The sequence below is a fragment of the Micromys minutus genome (genome assembly GCF_963924665.1).
Source record: "Micromys minutus genome assembly, chromosome: 1".
Classification (NCBI taxonomy): domain Eukaryota; kingdom Metazoa; phylum Chordata; class Mammalia; order Rodentia; family Muridae; genus Micromys; species Micromys minutus.
Genome location: NC_137969.1, coordinates 250,876,027 through 250,902,301, shown reverse-complemented (window position 1 = coordinate 250,902,301; position 26,275 = coordinate 250,876,027). Strand labels below are relative to the sequence as shown.

At 48.3% G+C, this 26,275-nt stretch overlaps 1 protein-coding gene across 3 annotated transcripts in view; it reads right to left on the bottom strand.

The window, feature by feature from the left end:
- Positions 1-26,275, bottom strand: part of WDR25 (WD repeat domain 25) — a 127,054-nt gene that overhangs the window by 33,338 nt on the left and 67,441 nt on the right. For 2 of the 3 annotated variants that reach the window (XM_080928074.1, XM_080928075.1), the window contains exons 5-6: positions 12,340-12,487; positions 1,399-1,529 (exon numbers count right to left, since the gene is read on the bottom strand). The exons of the other annotated variant lie outside the window; for it this stretch is intronic. In XM_080928074.1, the coding sequence (XP_080784200.1) occupies positions 1,399-1,529; positions 12,340-12,487 (279 nt within the window). The remainder of the gene's footprint in view (positions 1-1,398; positions 1,530-12,339; positions 12,488-26,275) is intronic. 3 annotated transcript variants of the gene reach the window in all.

Genomic DNA, 26,275 nt, shown 5'->3' with positions numbered 1-26,275 from the left:
GGAACTCATTCTGTAGACCTCATTCAGGCTGCTCTTGAATTCAGAGGTCCACCTGCCTCTGCTTCCTGAGTGCTGGGATTAAAGGCATGTGCCACCATACCCAGCTATAAGTTTTTGATTTACATACCATGATCAAACGTTTCCTTCTGTTTATTATGTATTTGTATCCTAAACAGAAAATGTTCCAGTGCTTTCAAAAGTTCCAGTGTCCATTAGTTTATTTGTAATATCCCTCTTTCCCAAATATTTTTGCAAAAGCGAAGTGGTGTTTCGAAAGTGTATGGATCTATGCTGTCACGTAGAAAGTGTCTCAAGGAAGAGACCCATCAAGTACCCTGAAGCAAGGATCTCTGCAGGTTCTGTTCAGAAGCCCATGATCCTTCCACAGCCTGTAACACCTCCCTGGAATGCTGGCCTGGCACACAGTGTGGCTATGGATACAGAATCTAGGCTTTGGAAACCTTGATGCATGTCTATGGTCTCCCCAGGTGACGTGGATGCCTTTGGGAGGTCTGCCCAGTACTGCAGAGCCAACAAGAATGATGCCCTTTGTGATAAAATGCAAGAGGACACTGTCTGCTGCTCTGCACCTCTTCCTTCCCTTTCAGCTTCCATGCAAGTGGAACAGGGCACAGGAATGCCTCCAACTGTGCCTCTATCTTCCTAAAAAGAAGTAAAAGCAGCCTCTGGCCAAAACTCCTCCAGGAAGCCGTCATAGCAAGCTGAAATCACTGTCCTGCCTCCACAGGCACATGTGTCCACATCGAATGTTCTCTGCACCAGAGTGTCTACCTTCAGGAGAACACTAGGCAGACTCATTTTCCACATACAGTAGGCACTCAACTTCCTGGTGATACTCTGCATAGACTGGTGCCTGGAATGCTTTAATGTGTAACAACTCCAAATTACTCTCTAAAAGCTCTAAAATGATGCTTAGCCCTCATTAAATATGAAGCCCAAACTGCTCTGCCTCAAATACACAGGTGCTGACTTGTCCCTAGTTACTGACCTTATGAAGGAAAATCCTCACATAGAAAGGCTGGCCTAGCAGCCACTGAGTACATGGCTTAGTCAAAGTGCTTGCCCTGGCCACGTAACTCCCTTAACTCAATCTCCAGAACCCATGTCAAAGGTCAGAGGTAGTGGCATGAGGCTGCACACTCACTGCTGGGGAGGCAGGGACAGGCAGGTCACTGAAGCGCTCTGGCTAGCCAGCCTCCCATAATCAGCAAGGCCCAGGTCCCAGTGAGACTGTCTCAAAACACAAGGTAATAGCTCCTGAAGAACCCAAGGTTGATCTCTGTTCTATACGCCCGAGTGTGCGCGCACACACACATACACAGACACACACACACACTCCCCACGTGTGAAAGGACAGCCTGAGAAGAAGGGCGTCACCTTGCCAGTCCTCATGTCCCAAGCTTTGATTTCAGAGCTGAAGCCGCCACATAAAAAGACGTTGTGGTCTTTTGGATGAAATTTCAAGGTGGTGACTCTGAAGTCACTCTGACCACTAAACACTTGGGTTCCTGCAACACAGACAGACAAGAAAAAGTGAGAAAATATTCATGTCACAAGTATTTTAAAGAGGGAATGTTCACACAGCTCACCACGTAGCAGGGATGGCAGCTCGCTTCCATTTCCTCTCAAACCCAAGACCCAGGGCTAATCCAGGCAGCTGATCCTAGAACTCTCATAGTTGTATTATCTCATTTAAACCATACACCAACTAACCCCGACATGGCTGAGAACAGACTCGGGGAGGTTCAGAGAGTTTCTCAGGTTGCACAGGTAATGCAGGAGATTGTTTACCCAGGAGTCTAAATCCAAAAGCAGAGTTGGTTGGCATTTATTTCAGGATCGGTCTTCCAATCCTTATAAAATTCAAGACAGATTTATTACAGAGTGCAGCAGGTGTGAGTGACCTGACATGCTGGGCTACAAATGGCAGTGACATGCACAGCAGCCCAGCCACAGAATGGACATCAGGTGTGGCTCACTGGGGTCTCACTAGCTCTACAGGACTTGAGACAGCCCTGGCCATTTTTCATATCATCATAGACAGTTGTCAAGTCCCTGTGCACACTGTGGTATCTGGCACATGCAGACACATATGGTGTGGGAAACAGCTGTCACTATGGTTTCCTAGAGGCAAGCAATAGAAACTTCAGAAGTGTCCATCATTCAAGAACGGTTAAAGCCAGCCAGTGCTCGAGTGCGCACACACACACACACACACACACACACACACACACTATGACTTGTGCATTCTACAGCACTGATGGGACTCTTGTTTGTCACACTTCATTTGCCCAAACCCACACCAAGAAATCAGACTAGCTTTGAGAGGCACCTCACAGGGAAGCACCTGGTCTGTCTCCTGACACGTCACGAGGGGCCAGGTTTACACACCAGGGACAGCACCTGCCACCTGACAAAAACATAGAGGAGGCTTTTCCCTCCGAGACAGCATAAGGACTTCTCAGCCAGAAGGAGAACCTCAGCTGTCTTTGGCTGCCAGGGCTCCTCCACTGAGCCAGGACAGTGGCAGAGCAGAACAGATGCTGGCAGCCGAGGGGCTGGGACGATGACTGTCAGTAAAGTGCTTGTCATACAAGCATGCGGACCTGAGTTTGACCCCAAACCCCACATAAAAGCCTGGGCTTCGTGGTGCGTGCATACAACTGCACTATCAATGAGGGAGAGGAGTGGAGACAGCAGACCCCTAAGGCCTGACCCCAGTGAGAGGGACTCACTAGCTTGACCACCAGCCTCCCTGTACCTGTGCATATGCACGCACCTGCAAGCACACAGCTGGTGGCAAAGACAGTGATGAAATGTCAGGACAGTGTGTCTGCATCTCGGCCCTAGAGGCTGTGCTTGTTCATTCTGGGCGGGAAGCACTCCCCGGTGACTTCCTCTGTCTGCTGACCCCAGACACACCAAGGAAGAACTCAGCCAGCTCCAGCTTGTCCGGTAAGGAAATGAAACTCATCAATCATGGCTTATGAGAGTCACAGAGGGACAGATCCAACGGCCGGAGCCACTGTCCTCAAGCCTACCCATCCCCATCCAGGACTTAAGCAGGCATCAGGGCCGTGCAGTGGTTTGTAGATGACTTACAAAACACAGTGGTGTGCCTGCATGCCATCAACATGGGTTTTAAAGACGTCCTCTTTTTTAATTGTGCATTTCTGTGTCTGCTTGTCTGAGTGTATGCCATGTGTGTACAGGAACCAGCATAGGCCAGAAGAGGGAGACGAGTTCCCTGTAGCTGGAGTTCTAGGCCTGCATGGGTGCTGGACCTCTGAATGAACAGAGTTACTTGTAAGCACTGGTTAACTCTCCAATCACATTACCGGCATATTTTAAAGTACCAAAAACAGGATATCTTACAGAGTGAGGCAAAATAAAATAGCCAATTTTAAATACATCGTAATATGCCATGTATTAAGAGCATCAGGCAACTTTTTAAAACATTTTTAAATTAGTATTGGTGAAAGCGCATGGCCACACAGAAATCAGTGGATAACCTGGGGTGCTGGGTCTATCCTTCAGCCATATAGGTCCCTGTTCATCAGGCTTGGCAGCAGATGCCTTCACCTGCTGAGCTGTATGGCCAGCCCAAGGGCACAGTAACTTCCTTGAAAACATAAAAGTGCAAAAGAACCAAATATGCTTCCTCTTATCTAAATGCAGATAGCGCCCTGTGACCCAGGGCTTGAAAGCTATCCAACTGTAGTTTCTGTTTACCTAAAGAACACAAGGAGGCTGACAGGGACTCGCGGGGATGCAGAATACTGCTCACAGAGGACTTAGAACCCATTTTCTCTAGCAAATAAGAGTTCTCAAGACTAACTAGAAGGTGTTATTACTATATTCCTGTATTTCAGCAACTCAGTTCAAAGTCAAATGAAGTATTCATTTAAAGGGTTTTAAACCAAGTCAGAAAACCACTCATCCACAGTTCAAATTGCAGACACTAGTTGCTTTGGTTTTATTGGGTTCTTTTGGTGCTAGGAACTGAACTCAGAGCCACGAACGTGGCTAATGAGCATGCTACCACTGAGCTAAACTTCCCATCCCCAAAGTACAGTCTTCAGTAAATGACACTTAAATCACTTTTTGGCAACACCAAAAAAAATAAATAAATACTTTCTGGTACCAGGGCACATCTCTATGGTAAAGCTGTGCTTGCTGTTCCCAAGGTGCTTGGTGCAAACACCAGCAGAGGGGGAAAAACTTTCAAAACCTTCTCTGTAGAATGAAAAATAATAATTATTAATTTTACATTTTGGGGAGGGTCAGGGAGATGTCTCAGTATGTAAAGTATAAAGTGTTTGCCGTATAAACAGTAGAATTTGAGTTTGGGTGGCACATTCATCTAATCCTGGTGCAGGGGCAAGGGAGACATAGAAATGCTGGGGTTCCCTCGGGGTTCACTGGCCAGCCATGCTAGCTGAATCAGTGAGCCTCAGGCTGACAAAATGAGACCTTGAGAGGAGGGCTCAGCAGCCTTTGCCATTCACTGCTCCTTTTTCTCCAAGATATCTCCAAGCAACCTCAGGTACACAGGTACATGCCGTAATACAAACATTTGCTCACAGTAATCTTTAAAAATAATTCTAAAACAATTCCTTAATATCCAAATAATTTTACTATTTACTAAAGATGGAAGCAAATCTACATTCTAATGAGATGGCTTACTTATTCTATTTTTACATGACAAATTAAGTCTTCCATAATTCAGGAAGCAGAGGCAGGACAGCCTGGGCCACAGAGTACGTTTCAGACTAGCCCAGGCAACAGAGTGAGACCCTAACTCAAAAAAGTAAACAACAGAAAGAAACAAGAATTATATTTGATATAACAGGATATACTATACTTTCAAAGGTTTTCAAAATTAAAGGATTTCAGATATGCTGAGAAGAGCATGCTGCATGAATCCATGAAAAAAAAAATGGCAAAAGTGTATCAAGAGCTATTTCAGAAACTGATGGAAACTGTCCCAGGACAAACTTCATTCAGTGAATTTTTTTTATGAATTTGGTTTTTAAGAGTAATTTTAAAGTCAAACACTCTACCACAAAACAACCCAAGGATTCCTAACTTGGTATGAAATACTAAAAAGTGCTTAGCTCTCTGAATGGTGCTGTCACTGACGTTTCGGCAAGAGCACTAAACTTTTTGAACTCAGGGTTAGCACTGCACTTCATCACACACAACCTTGTGCCCGAATTGGGGCGCTTGGGTAGGTCATGTTGGCATTCCCACTGCCTAATGGCAGGCACGGTGCACAAACGCCCATGATGTGTGCTCAGACTGAGGCTACAGGGAAGCCTGAAATGCAATCTGGGTGAGTGCTACAAGAAACATCTTGGATCCATTACCCGTTTGAGCTTGAATTAATTTTTGGTCACTGCACACTCAGAAGCCCTTAACAGCTGCTGAATGTTTCACAACCCCACACTCAGTTACAGGACCCTGTTGAGCTGTGATCACAGATTTGGAAGCTGGTCTGTAGAGAAAAGAAGAGAGCCTTTTAAAACTGCAGCTCTATTTTTGTTTTGTGTTATGTTGTTGCTCAGGGACCCCAGCAAACTGTGGGTGCCTTGTTAGGTCACCAAACCCTCAGACAAACCCTGTACAGTGAACTAATCTAACTGGGGATGTGCTCTCTCTCCAGTCTACTCTTATTTCCCACAGCGCAAGCTGTTCTTCCTCGCCCCTTTTTGTGAGTGTGTGTCTGCCTCCTCGGGGCTGGGATTACGGCAGGATCTGCCTCACCTGGCTTTCATGAGTGCTGGGGGCCCCAGGTCAGGTCCTCATGCTTGAGGCGGGTACTCTACTCACTGCTCCACCATCTCTCCAGACCCTCTTCATACCTTTAGGCTACAGTCAGGGATCAGACATTCAGCTGACATACAGGTAACAAATGAGCCACCAAATAGAATAGGGAGGGAGTCTCTTGCCCTCTATACCTCCAGATCTGGAACTTACTGCCCATCCTCAGACCCAGCAAAGGAAAACTTGCCCTGTAGGGAGCAGAAGCTTTCCTGGGTTCTTGGAGCACAGTGTAGGACCAGCCATGTTCTTCATTTTGAAATGGCAGCAGGATGCTTGTTAAAAGGTGAGTAACACAGCCTTGCTGAAGGGGGGGAGGGGCAGGGACACTGAACTGCTGGAAGGAGATGATTGAAGTTTTCCTGCTAAAAAGAAGAAAAACCTATTTCCCTCAACTCCTAAAGATGCTGAAAATCTGTCTTTGAAAGGCTAAAATTTTCCACTTAAAAAAAGGCTGCCAAGTGCATTTCCTACTTCTAAGAGCTGGGACTCTGCTATCTTTCTTTGTTAAAGGGGCCCAAAGCTAAAAGATTCTTAATAAGCTAACAGGTACCTGATGGGAAACACTAGGGAAAACATTCTGCTAAAGGCTTCAGTTCAGAAATCAGCATCACCGCCATCGTCTGGCTGGATGTTGGAAACAGGTGATAGATAAGCCGAGAGCCAGAGAGACCTGTGTCCTGGCCCGGCTTTGTCACTCGCGATGGAACCTTCACCGGTCCTTCACTGCTGTGTCATGCAGTCAGGGGGACTGAGTGTTCAGTGCACTCTGGAGGAAGCAACCAAAGAGAGCCATTATTGTTTGAAAAATTAAACCCTAACTTATTAAATTCTTCTGTGGTTAAATTAAAAGCTAAAGCCAAGGGATGCTGGGTTCTAACAGTGGGGACCTTAAGAGACTAATGATGCTGAGCTTTCACATGAGGCCTGGAAAATACAGCTGGCCTGGGCTGGTTTCTGCCTTTGCTGAGGAGACTTGCAGAAAGGCTGAGAGACAAGTCAGCAAGGAGAAACTTGACCGAGAGCATGAACCACTCTTGAGGTGAAGGTTCTTCTCCTGGAATCTGTGGCACTCTCTTCCCTCTCCCAGATGGTAGCCTGTCCATCAGTTCTCCCCCTGGGCGGGGCTTCTTCAGCACTTGGGCTAGCTGTAACAGACCTTTCACCTTGGGACTATCTTGCTTGTCTGCTTATTATAGGAAATTCTGTTTATTCACTGCAGGCTTATAGGAAATTGAGCTTTAAAATATGTAATCCATTGGCACTTGGCTGTATTGATCTGGTTATAATGAGCTCAACCAGTATAAAAACTGTTTGGATCTTCTTGGAGTTAAGAAAAATTACTTCTTTTCCCTTTTGGATCAATAATGATACAAATAGAAAATATGTTTCTGGGCTGGAGCAAGGAGTGGGAGGGGATCAGCGCAGAGTACTTGCTTATGAGTCTGAGACTCCAAGTTCAACCTGCAGCCCTAGGATAAAGCATCCTTCAAGTAAAGCCAGGGCTCAAGGATTCCACACACATACCCAGAGCTACCACTGAGACGCTCGGTGATGCTGCGCAGACAACTTTTTGGAGCTGGACCTCTTCCTCTTTCAGGTAGAGGGAGAAGTCAGGCTTCCCTGAGGCAACCACTCATGGAGCCAGGATAACATCATCTGCCAGTCTAATGCTGCATCAGAGACCCTATGGCCAGGCAGGCTCCAGGACCCGGAAGACCCCCCCCCCGCGCTTCCATTCAGCATGTCTGGCTCCCAGAGCATCAGTGGCATTTCAGATGAAATGAAACCCAAGTGCTGGTCCTTAGGGAGCTCACCTTGGCTTAGTTACTCTGAGGTTACAATAAGCCTGTCCTGCAGGTCTACCTGGATCCTCCACCTGTCACAGCAATTCTGGGGAATGGCAGAAACTAACCTGCATCTCAGAGCTGAGGAAAGGGAATCTGGTGAGGGAGAGGACATCTGGCCCTGTGGCCGGCCAAGCAGACAACTGACTGGCTTGTCTGACCCCAAAGTCCCACTGTCTGCATCCCACCTCCAGACCTGCCAGCAACTCATGACCTTTCCTTCTCTGTAGCTCTTTGTTCCTAGCCACAGACTCATGAGCATGTAGGGAAGCTGTTGACAGGGAAAAGCTTGTGTTGTTGGCCCGTGGTGACTGAGCCTATGTTCCCAGGCAGCAGCATATGACTCATTCCGCTAAAATCAATATCGTTACACCATCCTCTGGGAAGTATTCAGCCAGCTGTAAATTCAACCATCCTGACTCAAAGTTAACGAGAAAAGAAGCTTGCTAACTTTCAAATCAACCTCTGTGTATCAGGAGCAGGGGCCATGTTGGCAAGTGGGCAGAGGACAGGCAGGATGCAGGCTGAGAGCCAGGTAGGCTTTGTCTGTATGCCCACTGGCATGGTTCTGAGCTCAGAGCCTGACATCCTTACTGCAAAGCCGTAGCAGTAGACACAACAAAAGCAGGGGCAAGCCCTGGACCAGACAGACGTAGTGCCACATAGACGGTGGCTGCTGGAGCTGGCAGCTGCCACTGTCCTTTTCCTTCCAAGCCCAGCCACTTCCAATTATCTATTTGCACAAAACTGAATTTCTTAAAATTAGGAGGTGGGGAGTTAGCTTGCAAACCAGCTGTGTTTGGCTGTAGGCAGCTTTGTTGAAATACATAAACCACCATGCTAACATCAAACATGGCCTGAATGAGTTCAGATCCGGGGCCAGTCAACAAAGGAGGCCTAACCTAAGAAGGACCGGTTGTTCATTGATGGCTGCTGCCTACACAGCAGAGAAACACAGCTACTGTAAGTCCCTTTCAATCAATAAAATCATGCCAGGACCTGGTGTCACCTTCTTCATAAGGAGGGTTGGCATCAGTGTCCCAGCTATGGATGAGACTGGTGTATGAAGATGAAGAAACCTTCCCTAGACAGGAGCCAGAGAAAGGATGCTTAGTTTCTAGAAGGGGGCCATAGATGGCAGACACATGCAGAAGGGGCTTAAAGGAAGAGGGTTAGAGGAAGGGTCTTCTGACACGGCTAACAAAGGTGGTGGGTGGGCACCTAGTCACTGGGCAAGGGCGTACCTGAAGGACAACAGCCCAGGGGCCATCATTAATTCAAACCCTGCTAGACAGCAAGATCACTGGGCCTACAGAGGGAAAGAAACAAAAATGCCAGTCTGAAAGCAAGCCCATCCATTGGGGCCTGAGAGAGCCAGCGTACACTGTTTCCTTTCTGCTTTTCAGGGGCTCTAAAGGTCCTCCTCAAGTGGGGAGACATGAGTGTGCCACAGAGCCTGAAGACCTACAGAGGCCCTGGGCGCGGTACAGCACTTGCTTCAAGCACCTGTGGGAACTAGTGGCACTTCAGAGGCTTCGCCTGACAGTCTTCTTGCATGGCCTCTCCTCCAAAGCCTCTTCGCCACGGCCTTCATTTGGGCAATTTTCACTCTTCCTATGCCAAGAGCTCTGAAGCTGTCAGAGCTAACCCTGTCCCTGCTGGAGAAGAGCTGTCCACAGCTCAAGAAGCACCCTTCAGCAGGCCACTTAATCTGAGGGTCGGTCACGATCCTGCCGGTACTCCATTCTCCCAGGGCCTGCTTTCTGCAGATGCTAAGCCACTGCCTGGAGACAGCCAAGCAAACTGCCAAAAGTCGGGCCAAGGGAGTTTGTCCAGGGCCAGAAGGGGTGTGGGGAGGGTACTCTAGTCCATGTGTTGACACGATACCTTTGTCAGCCTCATAAGCCCAAGCTACATCCAGCTGTCACCAACCTCAAGAAAGGGTGACCTCAAGAAAGTCAGCAGACATTCAAAGCCTCAATTGTTGCATCAAAAATGGAAATAGAGACAGTATCCTCCCAGGCCAGTGGGGGACTAAGCCACCCAAGCAAAGGGCATCAGTTATCCTGTCAGCTCAGTAAGAAAGTGGCAAGTGGCAGAGTTTCAGCAAAGACTTGAACAGCAGATCCCCCCCCCTGCCCGTGTGTGTGTGGGGTGTGTGTGTGTGTGTGTATGTGTGGTGTGGTGTGTGTGTGTGTGTGTGTGTGTGTATGTGTGGGTGTGTGTGGGGGGGGAGAGGAGGGAGGGAGAGAGAACCATCAGTTGTAGTCAGATAGGGCTAAAAACCGTCCTCAGGAAGAGTGGCCCTCTAGTGTGCAGCTCCATCTAGCCAATCCTTTCCACCTACCATGACCCAACTCTGGGCACAGGGACATGGACACAAAAGGAGACAGTCAAGACAATGAGCATCCCAGAGAGAAGGGCAGATGGCCCTAGCCATGACTTCCTAGAGCTCTTCAGAGGGCTAGACTGTGGGGACTACACGCCTATCTCAGACCCCAGATAGAGAAGGCACATATCACCCCATTGCCAAGAGGAGCTGCCACCCCCCACTAAGAAGTGCAACTCTGAGGGACTGACATCTGCAAGAGGAGGCTTCAGAGCTGAGCAAGCTCCAGAGGGACTCTAAGGAGATGACTAGCTGATCGGTATGCAGGACAGGTCACGCACAAAGCAATGACACTCAGGGCCTGGGTGGTGTCTGCCAGTGTTCCCTGAGGCTGCCTGTGCCTAATGTAGCAGAGACGTTCGTTAGGGAGATTGCAGACGGAAACAGGAGCGCCAAAAATAATTAATCTGTGAGCAGATTTGATTAAGTGTTGATTCATGGCTGTTCCGTAAGCCAACGGCCCGTCAGAACTATAAATTAACGAGATAAAATGGTGCTGGCCCTCCATATTTCAGGCCGGGTATTGACATTTTAGAATCCACAGATTTTTAACTGTATTGATTGAGGACACCAGGATAAATGGCCTTGGTGCCAAATTCCCATTAATGACAATGGGCACCGAGTGACTAATTCCCAAAGCACTGCAGAGAGAGCGCCCTGCGCTGCCTTCTCCTGGCAGGGCGTTCTAATTAGATTGAAATGAAAAAGCCAAATGACCATGGGCGGGAGAGGCAGAGGAAGGAAATGGAAGATCAGACTTGGGGAAGAGAAAGAACAAGACTAGCCAGAGCCAGACAAAGGCCACAGACTACACACATGCTAAGCATGATCCTAGCAAGACATGGGGCCAGAGAGGGTATACAGATATATGGGTAGCCACCCTGGCAGCCCTTGGGAGTTTTGTTATTCAGGATAGGAGGACCCAGCAGGGGCCAGCCTCAGCTGTCCAATTACACAGATGTGAGCCAGTTCTGTTCAAGCAATGGACAAAGAGACCACTAAGATGGCCACACCCTTGAGGACACACACTTGCCAGGATATAGGCAGAAACTCTCGGCTATCCTCACAAGAGGCCTTCCTTGAGGCTGGGCTAGCTCCAAACAACCCATCAACCCATCTGTCCTCTCTCTGGGGACAAAAGACATCCAGCATTCCCCAGCACAGGTCTTGTACACAGTAGGTATAGAGTAAGTAACAAAGTAATGCAGTGAAAAGAACTCTCCCATACATGAGCCCCAAACAGACACCATTCCCAGCAGAGAAGGATGAAGTGCCTTCAATCACTCCCTACTGGATGGCAGCTCTCAAAAGTGGGGCCATGCCTCTCTCTAGCTACCCTGCACACAAGAGCCTCTTGGAGCCCTGCCAGCATGCTGCCCTCCATGGCCACCACACCTGAAGAGACAGCACCTTGTCTTCCCTCCAATGAGCCACATGTCACATGATGCCAGCTGCAGTTACAGGCCCTCCAACTGTAACACAACAGGACCATGATCTACTGCCGCCAAAGACTTGTCGTTACCTGCCTACTGCCGTGGCTCTCTAGCTAGTCAGGCATCAGACCCTCTTCTCAATTAGAAAATGGCACCCACTGCTGCTGACAGCAATGATGACAAATCCAACGGCCATGGGAAAAGCCCGGGAATCTCGCTCTGAGCTCGTCAGGATAGGTTAGACCTCCATGTCCAATGGTTCCCTTACTGTCTCCTTTGCTGTCAGTGAATAGGCCAACCCAGGACTGCTGCAGAGAACCTGCCTGGGAAAGCTTCTTAGCTGGCTTCCCTTCCCTTCCCTGCCAGATGGAGGGTTCCTGGGGATATGCCCATGTGACCCCAAGTGCACGTCAGTGTAACACTGGGAAGAGCCCCTCTGAACACTCAGTTCCCTATGAACCTCAGTTCCACCGCATGGACTGACAGGGATTCTAGACTGATGCCAGCTAAAGGACACCGTGATATTTTGGTCCCAATTACACTGCAGAAGTTGATTAAAAAGCTGCCACTTTATCCGGCCCTACAGCTTGGTGCTGAGACAACCTTGGCTGTCCTTTGCTGACTGGCACAGGACTGATTCCAATGCTTTGTAGACAGCTGTGGTGCCACTGGCAAATGATCTGCATGCCAGTTGGGGAAATGAGTCTGTCCTGAGGCCTCAGCCACACCATCACCATGGGTAGTTTGTAATCAGGACCCTCTGGAGAGGCTTCCCCAGTGAGGGGGCTGCCGGCTGACCTGGGACAGTTCAGACATCAGGACACACCTGTTTCAAGATCTGTTAGGTGCAGGGCAAAGTCAAAGCCGCCACTGAGGATGCGCCGGCCACAGGGAGACCACCGTGCAGCCCTTACCGCCTCACTGTGCACAGAGTAGGTCTGCAGGCAGTGTCCCGAGTCCACAGCATTCCACACCTGCAAGGGAAACAGAGACAGGCAGCACCAGACACTGTGATGAAGGCCTTCAGGAAAGGGATCCCCAGGGAGTTGGGTTCCTACAGTTGGGTTCACATCAAAACAGCGGCGACATTCTCTTTTTCACAGCAGTGCACAGGTTTCCTTTCTCCAGGGCTAAGAAAACAGCATTTCCTGTCTCCACTCCACCCTCACATCTGCTCCTACCTGCTGACACAGATGTCATGTCGCAGTCCTACTTCAGTCAGCTACCTGTCCTAGAGTGCGGAGAGCACACAGCCAGGCCATAGTCAAGGGACCTGAGGCCAGGAGAGCACAAGGATCCCTTGTGCCTCCCCTTAGGAGACAGGTGCCTCCCTCCCCTTCATTCTGGCTCCCTGCAGGGAAGGAGGCTCCTGGGAGAATGTCCGGTACACCGTTGACTCCTGCACATGGCTTACAAGCCCAGGCACAGAGCCAAAACTGGCCTGGGTCATGCAGGTGCTTGCTCTAGTCCAGCTCAACACTGCAGGGTGGAGACCACACACTGTAAGCACTCTTTTCACACTGCTCATGTGACAGACCTGGTGACTCCATATCTTTGGGCCTCAGTCTCCCCTTCCGTGAATTGTAAACAAAGGCACCACCACAAATAGGGATAAGGCTGGAGGTGGGGCCAGTTCCTTAGCACATGCAGCAGAAGGGCCAGGGAGTGCTGGCTGGGGCTTGCAGGGACTGGGGTTCTGAAACAACAAGATTCCCTGGCACTAGCTAACCACACTTCACTTTCCTTAGTAAGAGAAAAACCCAAACAAGCACGCCCTCACACTTCCACCAACCTTCTCCCTGTGCAACTCCCACTGAAGGTGAGCTAACTCTGCCTGCCAAGTCCTGAAGGCTCTCAAAATGCAGCCAGAGTTCTGAGAGGTTTTCTGTGAATATGGAAATGTCTAATTAAGCAAACAAAAGGTCATGAGAAGCCTACACAGAATGAGTAGAGCCCCCCTGTTCTTTTCTTTCATAGCAGGGGTCAGGAGCTAGTTCTCAAACTGAAAAGAATTTAAGAAGCAGCAGAGGTTCTGTTTGAAAACACAGAGGAAACAGAGGAGGAGCAGCCAGAAGGCTGGCCAGCGAGTGAAGAGTCAAGGCGGAGCAGCAGAGCACAGAGACCGGCTGCTGCTTCAGAACTGTGTACAAGAACAACATTAACAGAAAAATTAACTGAGCAAGTGAAACTCTGCAGGGTTCACATGGCTAGACAGTAAGAGGCCAACACTGATTACATAGGACAAGCCACATGTACAAAGTATGATGTCATTTTCTAAGAAGCAGGAACTACAGCATCATACTAATTAGGCTAGCCCGAATAAAAACCAAAACAAAGGTAACACATGTTATCCCGGATGCGGAGAAGTCAGAGCCCCCCACACTCCTGGCAGGAAGGCGCAGAGCAGCCTCGATGGACGGCAGTTTGGTGATTCCCAGGAACCTGTAAACAACCTAGCAATTTTGCTTCTGAGAATAAACCCCATCTTCTCGTACTAGGGCTCAAGGAAGCTTCCTGACAGCGGTACAGCACAGAGGGGCCCTGACGGCAGTGTTCGCAGTGGGACAGGCCAGAGAGGATAATTCTGGAAGGTTTCCCTCCTTGGTACTTCCTGAGCAGTCAGAACCACAAAAAGGAAACAGAAAGTCGGCTGCCCAAAAGTATGGGCTGTACCTGGCTGCGGTGTAAAGTTGGTTGTGTTTTATCATATTTGGTGGGGTTTGAGTTTTTTGGGATTGGGCAGGGGATTGTTTGGGTTTGGGTTTTTCAAGGCAGGGATTCTCTGTGTAGCCTTGGCTGTCATAGAACTAGCTCTGTAGACCTTGCTGGCCCTGAAGTCACAGAGATCCTCCTGCCTCTGTCTCGTGGGTGCTGGAACCCTAACCCTGCCACCGTGTTGTTCTTGGTTTTGCGTTTTGTTGTTTTTAAGCACACACAAGAAACTTTATGTTGTTTATTTATGCATCTGCAGTCAGACCCTAGAAAAAAGAAAAATTAAAAAAAAAGAGTTTAGGATGCTATACTCCAGGATGGCCAGGAGCTGTGAACACTGTTCAGATTTCCTTTCAGAAAGTGAATATTGGGTAAGAGAAGCAGAGAGGTGGCTCTGAAAGCAACAGAGTATCCAACTTTACAGAGTTTCCCCTGTAAAGCTCTCACACTTATTCATTCAACAAGCATCCAAGTGCTTGCTGGCTGGCCAGGCACTGCTCTTGGGAAACAGCCGGAATCAAAACTCTTGCCTTCAGAGAGTTGACAGTCAGAAAGACAGGTCCTACACAAACTAGCAGAACAGGGTGTTCCAGGTTCAAGGTCACCAAGGAAGGAGACTATAGAGCCAAGAGAAAAGATCCACAGGGTGACCTGGGTAAACCTGAGCGAAACCTGGCTGGCCAGAAAGGTGAGCAGGATGTTCCCAGAGAGCATTCTATAGGCAATAGTGTCCGGGCTCACCTTGGGAAGCCTCTAAGGTCTCCTAGCTCCAGACTACAGGACCCTTTTAACTGCCCCACAGAAAGAAGATGCCAGGAGAGAGTGGAAACTTCTGTGGGAATACAAAACAGAGGCAGCTGCAGGAAGGAAGAGATTTACATGGGAGTCAGAAGCAACAGGAACCCCTTGGAGTAAAACCAGTAAAGAGAACAAGAGAGACCAGGCCTGAGCATCAAGGGGAATGGCCAGCTTGAGGAGACATGAGCTGGAAGGCAAGGTCAGCACCAAGTGAAGGAAGCAGGTCATGAGGAGGGAGGACCAGGCAAGCCCCTGCCCTTATACTTCAGGGTACAATGCAGACTCCTAAACCTTTCATTATGTGCAGTAAGATGCTGAGTTTGTGAGGAGGGGGGAACAACAGAGTGGAAGAGAAAGGAGCCAGGGAGGGATGAGGAACAGGCAGAGGGCAGGGAAAGAACAAGGGAGAAGAAAGCTTAGACTCAACAATGCCTGGGCCAAAGGGACAGCACAGCGCGCTAGGCTTCTTGAGCAGGGATGTCCTGCATGGGCCTGGGTTTAAGGAGACACACAGCTGGCACACAGTATGACAGCCTCTGGGAGATGCAGCTCCTCCCTGTCTGATGATGGGGGGGTGGGGCAGAGTCGATGAGGACTAGTCAGGCCCAGCTTGCTACCAACGGTGAAGGCGAGAGGAATCTTTGCCAATTGTTCTTCCTAATTGAATTGAATGTTCACTGTCAGGCTTTAAAGATTAATTCCCAAACACCGCCACAGCCCTGAGTGTCTGCCTTTTTTCAACAAGTAATTAGAGATCCCAAACCGCCTTCCCGGGATTAAGGAGCTCAGTCTTCTGGAGAATGTTCTGAGATGACTCCATGTATTAACTGCAGTTATTAACACGGTCTGTGTGTCCAGCCACAGTCATACATTTGACAAGAACATGACGGGAAAAACACAGGAGAGTTGGGTGTCTGTGTCCCCGGGACTGCCACTGCCACTACAGCTGTTTGGGGGCCTCTGAAGACTGCCCAGCCTGTTGCTTCAGCCTCCGGCACTGCTCTTGATCGCCTTTTGGTTTGGCTTCTGGTGGCATTCATCATTAGTGAGAGGGGACACATGGGTGCCACAGCAAATGTGGAGGTCAGAGGTCAACTCTGATGAGAAAATTCTGTCCACCAAGGGTTCCACAGATCAAACTCAGTAGCAGCAAGCACCAATACCCATTGAGCCAGCCTATCGTCCCTGATCCTTGTTTTGAGAGGAATACAATCTCCTTACAAAGTACTCAGACTCCACACACACACAAACAAAGGAAAGCCCTGTAGGGATTATTATGGTATGGTTGTTTCTACAGTTACATGGGAAATAAACAATCCACCAAAATATATTTGTCAAAGACAGAACAAGAAAATCAAATAAGAGTCACCCCATCTCCGCACCTGGGGACAACTCACTGTCACATTTCTGGGGGTGGCTATGCTTGCTTTGAGATCCAGCCTCGGTAGCTTTCTCCCTGATGAAGCTTTTTTGCTCCTGTCGCTCAAAAAAAAAAAACACACACAACAACAACACCACTTCTCCAGACCACTCCCAAACTCACAGCTCCCTAGGAACCCACACAGCCAGTATCTTCCTTTGCCAAGAGAACAGGAGCAGCCCATTTGTGCACAGGAGCCAGAGGAACCTGTCCTGGGGTGTTCCAAGGCTCAGACCTGCTTTAATCCAGACTGGTTTGGAGACAAACTCTCGGTGCGGGCTGTGGAGCCCACTGGCAAGGCATAGTAGGAAATCCAGGTCCTGGGCATCCTCAGGCATTAGTGGGACACTCTTACACATCTTTGTCAAATGGACTCCTGATGAGTTCACATTTAGGAGTTACCGCAGATGCATTTTTAAATTCTGGACTGTTCGATCCTACATAGAAACATGATTCCCGTTCTACATTGGCCTTGAATTCTACACCCTTAACTCACTTTTCAGTTCTAGAAGGTACATTAAAAACCTAGCATTTCCTCCACAGACTCCTGTGTCATCTGCAGATACAGTTTTTTCATCACCCTCTTTGCTTTCTTGCACTTGCTGTAACCTCCATGTCTGGGCCAAAACGACAAAGGAGCAGCAGACAGTTGTCCTTTGCTCCAATCCCCAAGCAGTCTAAAACCCAGAGTCTTGTACATGCTAGACAAACACCCTACCGCTCACACCCACACTCCATCCAGTCTTCTACACGGCTGAGTATGCTGCCACAGCTGTCTTTGTAGAAAGCCCGTATCAGTTGAGAGACGATTTCTTCTGTTTCCTCAAAGTTGTTTTTTTTATTGTTCTGTGCGTGCGTGTGTGTGTGTGTGTGTGTGTGTGTGTGTGTGTGTGTGTGTGTGTGTATTATGTCTGTAGAGTGACCAGCATGTGTGAGAACAGGAGTGTGGGAATTCTGTGGCTCAAATTTAATCATCTCGCTCTCTTGGCAAGTGTTTTCACCTGTGCTGGGTCACTGTACTGCCCCTGGAAGTTGCTTTTTCTTTTTAAAGCATACATAATTGGGAATGAATATTAGACAGTTGCCAAAATCCATCCACTGAAATGCTCTTACGGCTTTCCCTTCACAGTTAATCACTGATAATGCACCTCCATCGTCGAGAACCACACTGCACTCACTGGGCCTCAAAGCCCACGCCAAGCTCCCCCTCCTGGGACTGATCCTGCCTAGGCATGAGATTTTAAGTGAATAGTTGGCTAGATTTGCTAAAGTTCTGTGAAGTGGGAACTTGAGGGTTCTTGGGAAAATCAGTTGGTTGGTGTTTTGCTGGGGCAAACGTGTGAAAGTGGACTTAGGTGTGAAAGGCTAAGGCAGACCCATGAAGGAACATTTTGCTGAAGCAGACACAGGAGAGAGGATGTTCTGCTAGAGTGAGCACGTGAAAGGACACATGATGAAGGATTCGTTGCTAATGGCACGCATGTACTGGTCCACTTTACACTGCATAGTTGAGCTGCATTTGTCTGGACTCCATAGAGAGAAAGGCACCAAAAACATCTGGTGGTGTTTTGCAGTTTCTTGACACTTCCGAGGACTCTGGCTGACTGGATGCACGTGCTGAGGCAAAACCTGTGCTCAGGCAAGGCATGTGGAAGACACATGGAGTGACGGAAACTGAGGTAGGCTTGCTGGGACAGCCAGCTGTGCAACACTTGTGGGTCTCTGCTCTTCGCTGATCTTCACTTCCCTGAGAGAGGCACAGCAGAGAATTTCTCCCAGTGTCCCTCCAGGTCCCTCCTGCTGACTTGAGCCAAGGCTGAGGCCTCGTCACCACTGTTGCTAAGTAGGCTCTACTGAACTGGACGGCTGATGTATCTGTGAAGTGTCTGGGAGTGGACCGACCTACCGTTGCCTGCTAACTTGTAAACTGAACTACCAATTTCCAGAGAACCTTTCTAAACAGGTCCACTTCCCCTGTATCCTTTCTTTTCCTCTGGTGGGCGGTGGGCTACAAGAGGGGTGAAAGCGTTGAGGAACCATCATTGAAAGTAGGGATTGAAATAATTAAAATTACAGTTTTGTCAAAAGGCTTTGCCAGTTTGTCAGAGATATCTGATGGATACTCGCTCCCATGATGTCTTGTCTTGGTGGCTGGAGAACTCGCTGTGAGGTAATCCTCCACTTTGACTTTCCAGAATAGTCCCAGCACAGGCACTGTAATAACACCAAACTGAGTGGCTTGGACAGCAGATGCCAGTACAGTTCTGGAGCTGGTCCCCGCTGAGGGATATAGGAGAAGGTCTGTGTAGGTTAAAAGTGGGGGATTCCTGCGTTCGCTCCGCCACAGAGCTTGGGATGCTAGGGGAGGCAGGACTCAGAAGTTGGACCACGATTACCCCACACCATCATCAGGTGGGTGTTGGAGCTGTAGAGAAGTTGCAGGGGACCGACTGGAAAGGGGCTTAAGGCGTTGCCCTTAGGTGCCTAATGGCCACAAATCTATGGAGAACTGTGGCTAGTGACAGCGCCTGGTTTAGGAATTAAAGTGAGACCCCTACCATCCCTTAGGGTCACCGGTGTCTCAAGCCTCATCTCAACCAGGTACCAGGGTACCTTTCACAGCCCATGGCCTCACAGGTCTGCTGGCAGCTTTCTCTGTGCCTCAGTACCACCTGCAGGTCTGTCAATCACCCTCATGCATGCTTGTCTCCAGACGGCCCTTGTGTGCACAACGCCAGTCACAGCACCAGTGCCCAGGCCGCATTTTGCAACAACTACCTCTACACAGACTCAGTCTCCAACTATGGTTAAGTTGTGAAATACCAGAAGCTAGGACTTCAGAAGAAAAATTGAGGGTGATGGGATACGTGGAATCCAATCCACAGCAGACCAGCAGACAGGAACTCTGTCTCTCTCTCCTTAGATGTTTGTTAGAACTCATTAGTGAAGCCATTAGGGCCTCGAGTTTTCCTTGTGGGAACAGTTTGAACTAAAAATTCAATTATTTCCATAGCTATGAGGTATGTTTCTTCTTGGGTAAGCTTTTATTATTAGGGTCTTCTGGGGGATTCTTCTTGTTACCTAAGCTGTGGCATTCATTAGCGCACGCTGATCGTGCATTGCCTCGGTGTCCTTTCAATACCCTAGCATCTATAATTAGCTCGCTCTAATCATCTCTCACGTTGGTAATTTGTGTCTTTTCCCTATGTTGATTCTAGAAAAAGTCTGTAGCAACCCTTCCTGAGTTGGGCGTGGTACCTGGCTCCTGTACTTCCACCCTCAGAGGAGACAGAAACGGGAGCATCGCTGGGAGTTGAAGGTCAGTCTGGACATCAGAGCAAATGAAAATAATTATCAATTTGGCCCAATGAGACGGCTCAGCAGGCAAAGGTGCTTGTCACGTCTACCCAATGATTCGAGTTTGATCCACCATGGTGGAAAGAGAAAACAACACCTGAAAGTTGTCCTCTGGCCGCCACATGGGCACCGTGACACATACGTTCCCACGTGTCATAAATGCAACAAACATGCTAAACTCATTTTTTTAATTTTGTCAAAAAACAAAAAGGGGGTTATTTATTTTTTTAATAGCTGACTTTCTTTGTGGCTTCCTTTCCCTCTGTTAGGGTCCCTCTGCTCTGCCCTCCCTCATTTATTTGGGCTCAGTTGCTCGGCCTTTCCTGGTGATTGATTGAACATAGAATTCACCAAAAATTTTCCCCTAAAAGCCCTCTTGGTGCTACAAAGCTGCTGCAGCCTTGCTGGTCTGCACCACCTCAGAACAGTCCCCACAACAGCACCTGCCCTGAGGTTCAGTGCCGCTTTGCTGTCTGAAGTGAAGCCGGGGGTAGAACCTAGGACTTTCCAGTGCTAGACACACCCCAAACTGGACCTTCTGCCATTAGAAATGTGTCTAGTTTCTAAATATTAGGGAATTTTCCAATTATCTCCATTCTTGGCTTTTCACTTAATCCTGTCATGGGAAATCAAGTGGGAATGATTTCAATCTTTCTGAACTTGTCAGTCTGTTTGATGACCACACCACGATTACCTTGGAGGATGTCCATGTGCACTTGAAAGGAATACGCATCCTGCTGTTGTGATGTGGCGGGTCGAATGGATGTCAGTCAGGCCGGCCTGTGACAGTGTTGCCCCAGTCCTCCGCATCTGAACTCGTTTTCTGTCTGTGTGATCTACTGATTATTGAGAAAGGACTGGAAAATTCCAGGCCATAGGTGGGTTTTATTGTTCATACATCCCATCCTGGCAGCTTTGCTCCGTGTGCTTTAGAGCGCTCTCCTTGTGTGTGTATATAAATATCCCCATAGCTGGTGTTATGCGCCTTGGGGGATGTGCTGTGATGAACTGGTCCCTCCTGTTATTATAAGATGACTCTCTTTATCCCTGTAATATTTCTGCTCTGAAACCTGCTTTGCCTGATATTTATACAGCCAGGCAGGCGTTCCTTTATTACTGTTAGTCTTGCTTATCTCCCCATTCTTTCCACTTAACCTTTCCTGCTTTTATATTTAAGGTGAGTTTCCTGCAGGCGCTGTATAAGTGTGTGTTGCCTTTCTATCCAAACAGTCTTTGTCTTTAAGTGCAGTGTTTAGACCTTCCACTTGTTTTTGAGAAGGCTGCAGTGTGTGGTTTACCCTGCCGGTTACTTTCCCTCCTTCTGTTCGCCCTTCTCAGTCTTCAGTTATTTCACCACACGCTTCCCGTCATTAGGACCCACAGCCATGAACCTTTCTCTGCCTGTCTTCCATCTTCGAGGTTTGCAGCACACATCTGTGACTTATCCTGACCTACTCCCAAGTCACGCCACCACTTCCCTTATGCTGTAAGAAAGGACCGCACCGTTCCCCCATCATCCATCTCGTGTGTCACACGTCTACGTGTTAGAAAGTGCACACTGCCTTATGGTCAAGTGTCATCAGAGATGGCTTCTAAGTAAGGATTAGAACTGGCATTGCCTCGTGCACTCGGAACAGATGGAGAATCCCACTCAGCCTCAGTTTCCCCTCTGCCTTTCCCAATGAAAAGTTCCCATGATGCAGGCTTGCTGGCCATGCCTCGCTCGGCTTCTGAGTGTCTGAGAAAGTGCTGCTCGCACTTTTGACTTTTCAAGGCTGAGGATTGTAAGCAAAAGTTCTTGAAAGACCTCACCTTACTCTGCAAGCCTGAGTCACTGGTTAGAGCTTATGTAACTGAAAAGGTTCAAAGATTAACGATCCAGAACCTAATTACAACTTATCTGATCTCATGTGTGACCTGACAGCCTGTGAGTGGCGGGTGAAACATTTTGGACTGTATAACAAATCACTAGCTTTCACCAGCCCCAAGACTAAGCAAGACCAGCACATGATGTTCCACCAATGCATTTGAAAAGTGCCTTGACTCATGACTGTCTTGTTACTATAAAAATTCAGTCAGGCGGGAGCATAGATTTGGGGTAACCTGAATCTGTTTTCCAAGGCCATAGACATGTATACTCTTGGCTTTCTATTATACCCACTGAGGTAAGAGGTGTGTTTGTTTTTAATTGTTTTTTTTTATTCTTACTTCCTTATTTATTATATATATGAGGGTATGCCTACACATATGCTGTGCACCACATGCATAGCTGGTGCCTTGAGGAGGCCAGAAGATAGCATCAGATCCCTTGGAACAGGAGTTAGATGGTTGTGAGCCACCATGTGCTGCCGGGAACTAAACTTAGGTCCCTTACAGGAGGAGCCAGTGCTCTTAACTATGGAGCCATTGCTGCAACCCTGGGGGTTGTGTTTTTATGTTGACAGTGTAGTGGTGTGAGTTTCCCTTCTCAGTGCTTTAAAGGGGAATGTTAATATCTCTGCATTACTCTGTGTTCCTCTGGACAGGGTCTCTTTCTCCTTTTAAGATTTCTCCAAGCCAGAGAGATGGCTCCGTAGGCACAGCACTTGTCTCACAGATATGAGGTCCTGCGTCTGAATCCTAAGAACTAATGTAAAATAGGATTGATGGTGTGTGCAATCCCAGTGTTCCCGACACGGGATGGCCAGGCAACTAGGCAGACACACACAACAGTGGACAAGAGACCCTGTCTCAAACAAGAGGGAAGGCAAGAACTGACACCAAGAATGTCCTCTGACCTCCACATGTGTACCATAGCACAAGCCCCCACCTGCCCCCCTGCCCCCACATGCACATATTCTCTTTCTTTCTTTTGATTTTTGGTTTGGTTTGGTCTGGTTTGGAGGTGAGACAAAAGGCAAGCTGCCCTCAAACTCACTGATGTCTGCCTACCCCTGACTCCTGAATGCTAAAAAATAAACATTTTTAATAAAAATGTTGCTGTGGTCCTGCGGCAGCTGGGAACCATGTTGCCCTGTACATGGCCCAGTTACCACCGAAGGCCATGCAAATGTCCTTAGTCTGGACCTGAAGCCATGTAGATGTGCACGGATCATGCTGCCACCAGGGGCCACATCGATGTGAGTGACCTGCAGCTACCTGGGTCATATGGATGTCTGTGGTTCACGCTGCCAACAGAACCAATGTGAATGTCGATAGTCTGTGCTCTCTCCTGAAGCCACACTCATATCCATGGGCCAGACTGTCCCTGGGGACCATGTGGATGTCCTTGATCTGTGCTGTCACTGAAGGCCACGGTGGTATCCATGGCCTATGCTGTGACAGAGGGCCATGTTAATGTTCATGGTCTGTGCTACCAGACTAGACTGTGGCACATGCTGATGCAGAAGGCCATGAGGATGTCCGTGGTTCATGCTGTCACCAGGGCCATGTGGAAGTCCCTTATCCGTCTCCCACTGACTGTAAGGGTCAGTGGTATGGGTGACTGCAGACTCACAGTGTAGAGAAAGAGTCATGGGAGGCTTCCGTGACAACACTTACCCCACAACCTCCCCCAAAGTAACAGCATAGATAGGAAGCCATAAAAATCTTGGGAAGAATGCTGAAGTATCCACAAATGGTGGCTTCTGGTTGGGGTGCAGATGGAAGGGCTCAGTTGTCTTTAAGGGGCTGGCCACTGGGAGTCTGACCATGCTCCAGGCAGTATATGGGCAACACAAACTGGACTTGTTTGTTTGTTTTGGCTTTTTTTTCTTTTTTTCTTTTTCTTTTTTGGGGGTGGAGGCCACAAGAGTGGGGAGCAGACCTAGGAGGACTGGGAAGTGAATGTAATGGGGTGCATTAATCAATAAAAATATGTTGAAAAATAAAAAGAATTTCTTAGCTAAGTGTTGTGAGGCTTATCTGCAATCCCAGTACTCAGAAGCTGAGGCAGAAGGATCTCCAGTTCAAGGCCAACCTGGGCGATCGGGTAAAAGACCCTGTCTCATTTTGTACATTTTAGCCCTTACTGAGGACATCCATGTGGTGAGTATGAGCCTGAGGTTGTCCCGGGCCCACTAATACCCGCATCACTTACTCTGCACTCGGCTCCAGGTAGGCTCTGCTACTTTCCTCAAGTATGCAAACATCTCTGTCTGTAATTTCTAACCTAGTAATCGCATGCCACATGTTTTATTTACAATGTTTTCCGTTTGTTTGTTTGTTTTATTATGAACCATGGCACATGTGGAGGTCAGAGGACAACTTGCAGGAGTTGTTCACCATGTGAGTCCCACAGATCAAACCCAGGTTGACAAGCACCTTTCCCTCCGAAGCCACCTGCTGGGGCCGTCCTCATCTGGGTTACCTTTCCCCTCTGGCACAGTGGAGTATATCACCGTGGGTTTACTGACTGTGTGCTAACTGCTGTGTGCTTCTTCTGTGTCGGACGTCTGCACAGCGTCCCTCTTGTCTGGGGCTCATGTTTTCCTACCTTGAGTGCTTTAGAATTCTTATTTGGGTGCTGGACAGAGTGAATGCTACTTTACGGATATTTCCCATTTCCCTACAAAGATCTTTGTAGTTCCTTCTAGAACATAGTTAGATACTTGGAGACAGCAGGCTCTCGACAGTAACCATTCTCTAGTGCCCCCCAAACCCTGGCCAGAGGCTGACTCCCATTCCCACCTCAGCCACTCAGAGACATCACAGGACCACAGTTTCTCCTTTCACTAACCTAGAAACTCCCCAAGCCAATAACAGACAAATTGAGCACTTGTCTTATTTTGATACTTTTACCTGGATTGCCCGTGTTACACATCTGAAAACCACTGCATCAAACGCTGAGCCCAGATTGTTACTTGTTTGAGACGGGCTATAAACCTGCTCTCTATCCTTCCTCATAAGCTAGGAGCATTGAACTCCACAAGATACCTAGAAATGCGAGATGGCTCATCAGGTAAAGGTGCTTGCTGCCAAGACTGAAGACCACAGTTTGATCCCCAGAACACACATAGTAGAAGGAAAGAACTGACTCCCTCTAAGTGTCCCAATCCCCAAATGAGCAACAGAACGTGAGTGTGTGAACACACACAAACACACACACTCACTAAATGACACTTCAAAAAAGTTCTGAAGTAATTGGAAGCCACTGCCAACTATTGTCAGCTCTCCCTGTTGCTCGGAGAGTCATTGCTCGGTCCTGACACAAGCCCACTGTGATCAGGTTTATGCTGACCTCAAGGAAGCAGAATTGAAGCTGAGAAGCACATGAACCCTGCATTTCTCACATAGAGTTCTCCATGGTGTCAGTCAAGGGAGTCCACGGGATCATTCTGTCTACTTTTGCCGGGCTGTCCAATTCCTACAACCAACCATTTGAAGAAGGACGTTCAGTCCCTCCTGTGAAAACCATTCTCAGGTACCCAGATGTCCTGCTGGCCGATGAACACGCACACCTGACTGCTACCTTCTTGATGAGCCTACCCCTCCCACCGCATCCCCGGCCAGAGAAACGCTGCCTTTTCTCTGGCGACACCATTCACCTGCTTGTCTCTTCCTGGCCAGCCTTCCCTGCCCTTCATGCTCAGCTTTACCCTAGCTGTTCCTTTCCTGACAAAACCGTACCTCTTCTCAACAGCCTGCACTTTGTTCTTTTGTAAACATGTTTTTAAAAGACTTTTAAAAACATTTGTGGGTGTTTAGCTTACGTGCATGCTTGTACAACAGAGAGACCAGAAGGGCAGGGAAGGGTGGAGCTGGAGTTACAGGCAAGTGTGGGCTGCCATGTGGGTGATGTGGGTGCTGGGAATTAAACCCAGATCTTGACCACTGAGCCATGCCCGGTCTAACTTTTTAATCCATTCTGACAATCTCTTTTCATTGTCTCATTTACTTCATTTAATGAAGTTGTTGATGGAGTCAGACTTTTATTTGCTATTTGTTTTCTTTTTTCCTCTCTCTTTATTCTTCATTCTCCTTTATCGCCTTTTAAACATAACAGAATACATTTTACCTGGCTTCTGGCCTTTTCGATATGTCTTTACATTATCTCTACAGTGGTTGCTCTGGGGGTTCTGATATACATCCTTAATGTCTTGTTGCCTTCTTGCAAATGAGACTGCACCAGTTCCACACGGCACGGAACTATAAATGCACTTCCACCAAGCCCACAGTTCACCCCGTGGCATCATGGATTGCATTTATGTGTGTCATAAACCACACAGTGCAGCATCCTCTGCCTTCAACATTATGTGTGTTTTTAATTTAAGATGAAATAGTCTTTCAGACCCTGACACACACATTTCCGCTTCTGTACCCTCCAGTCCTTGCCACATCCTAGCTGATGTTGCACTGCTGAACCCTAAAAATCCTCTAACACCGCAGTGCTGCACACCTGCCAGCAGTGAATCTCAAAGTCTTCATTTACGGAACACACTCATTGCACCTTCATTCCTGAATCACTGAACCACAGCGTGACTGGTTTGCGGTTCAG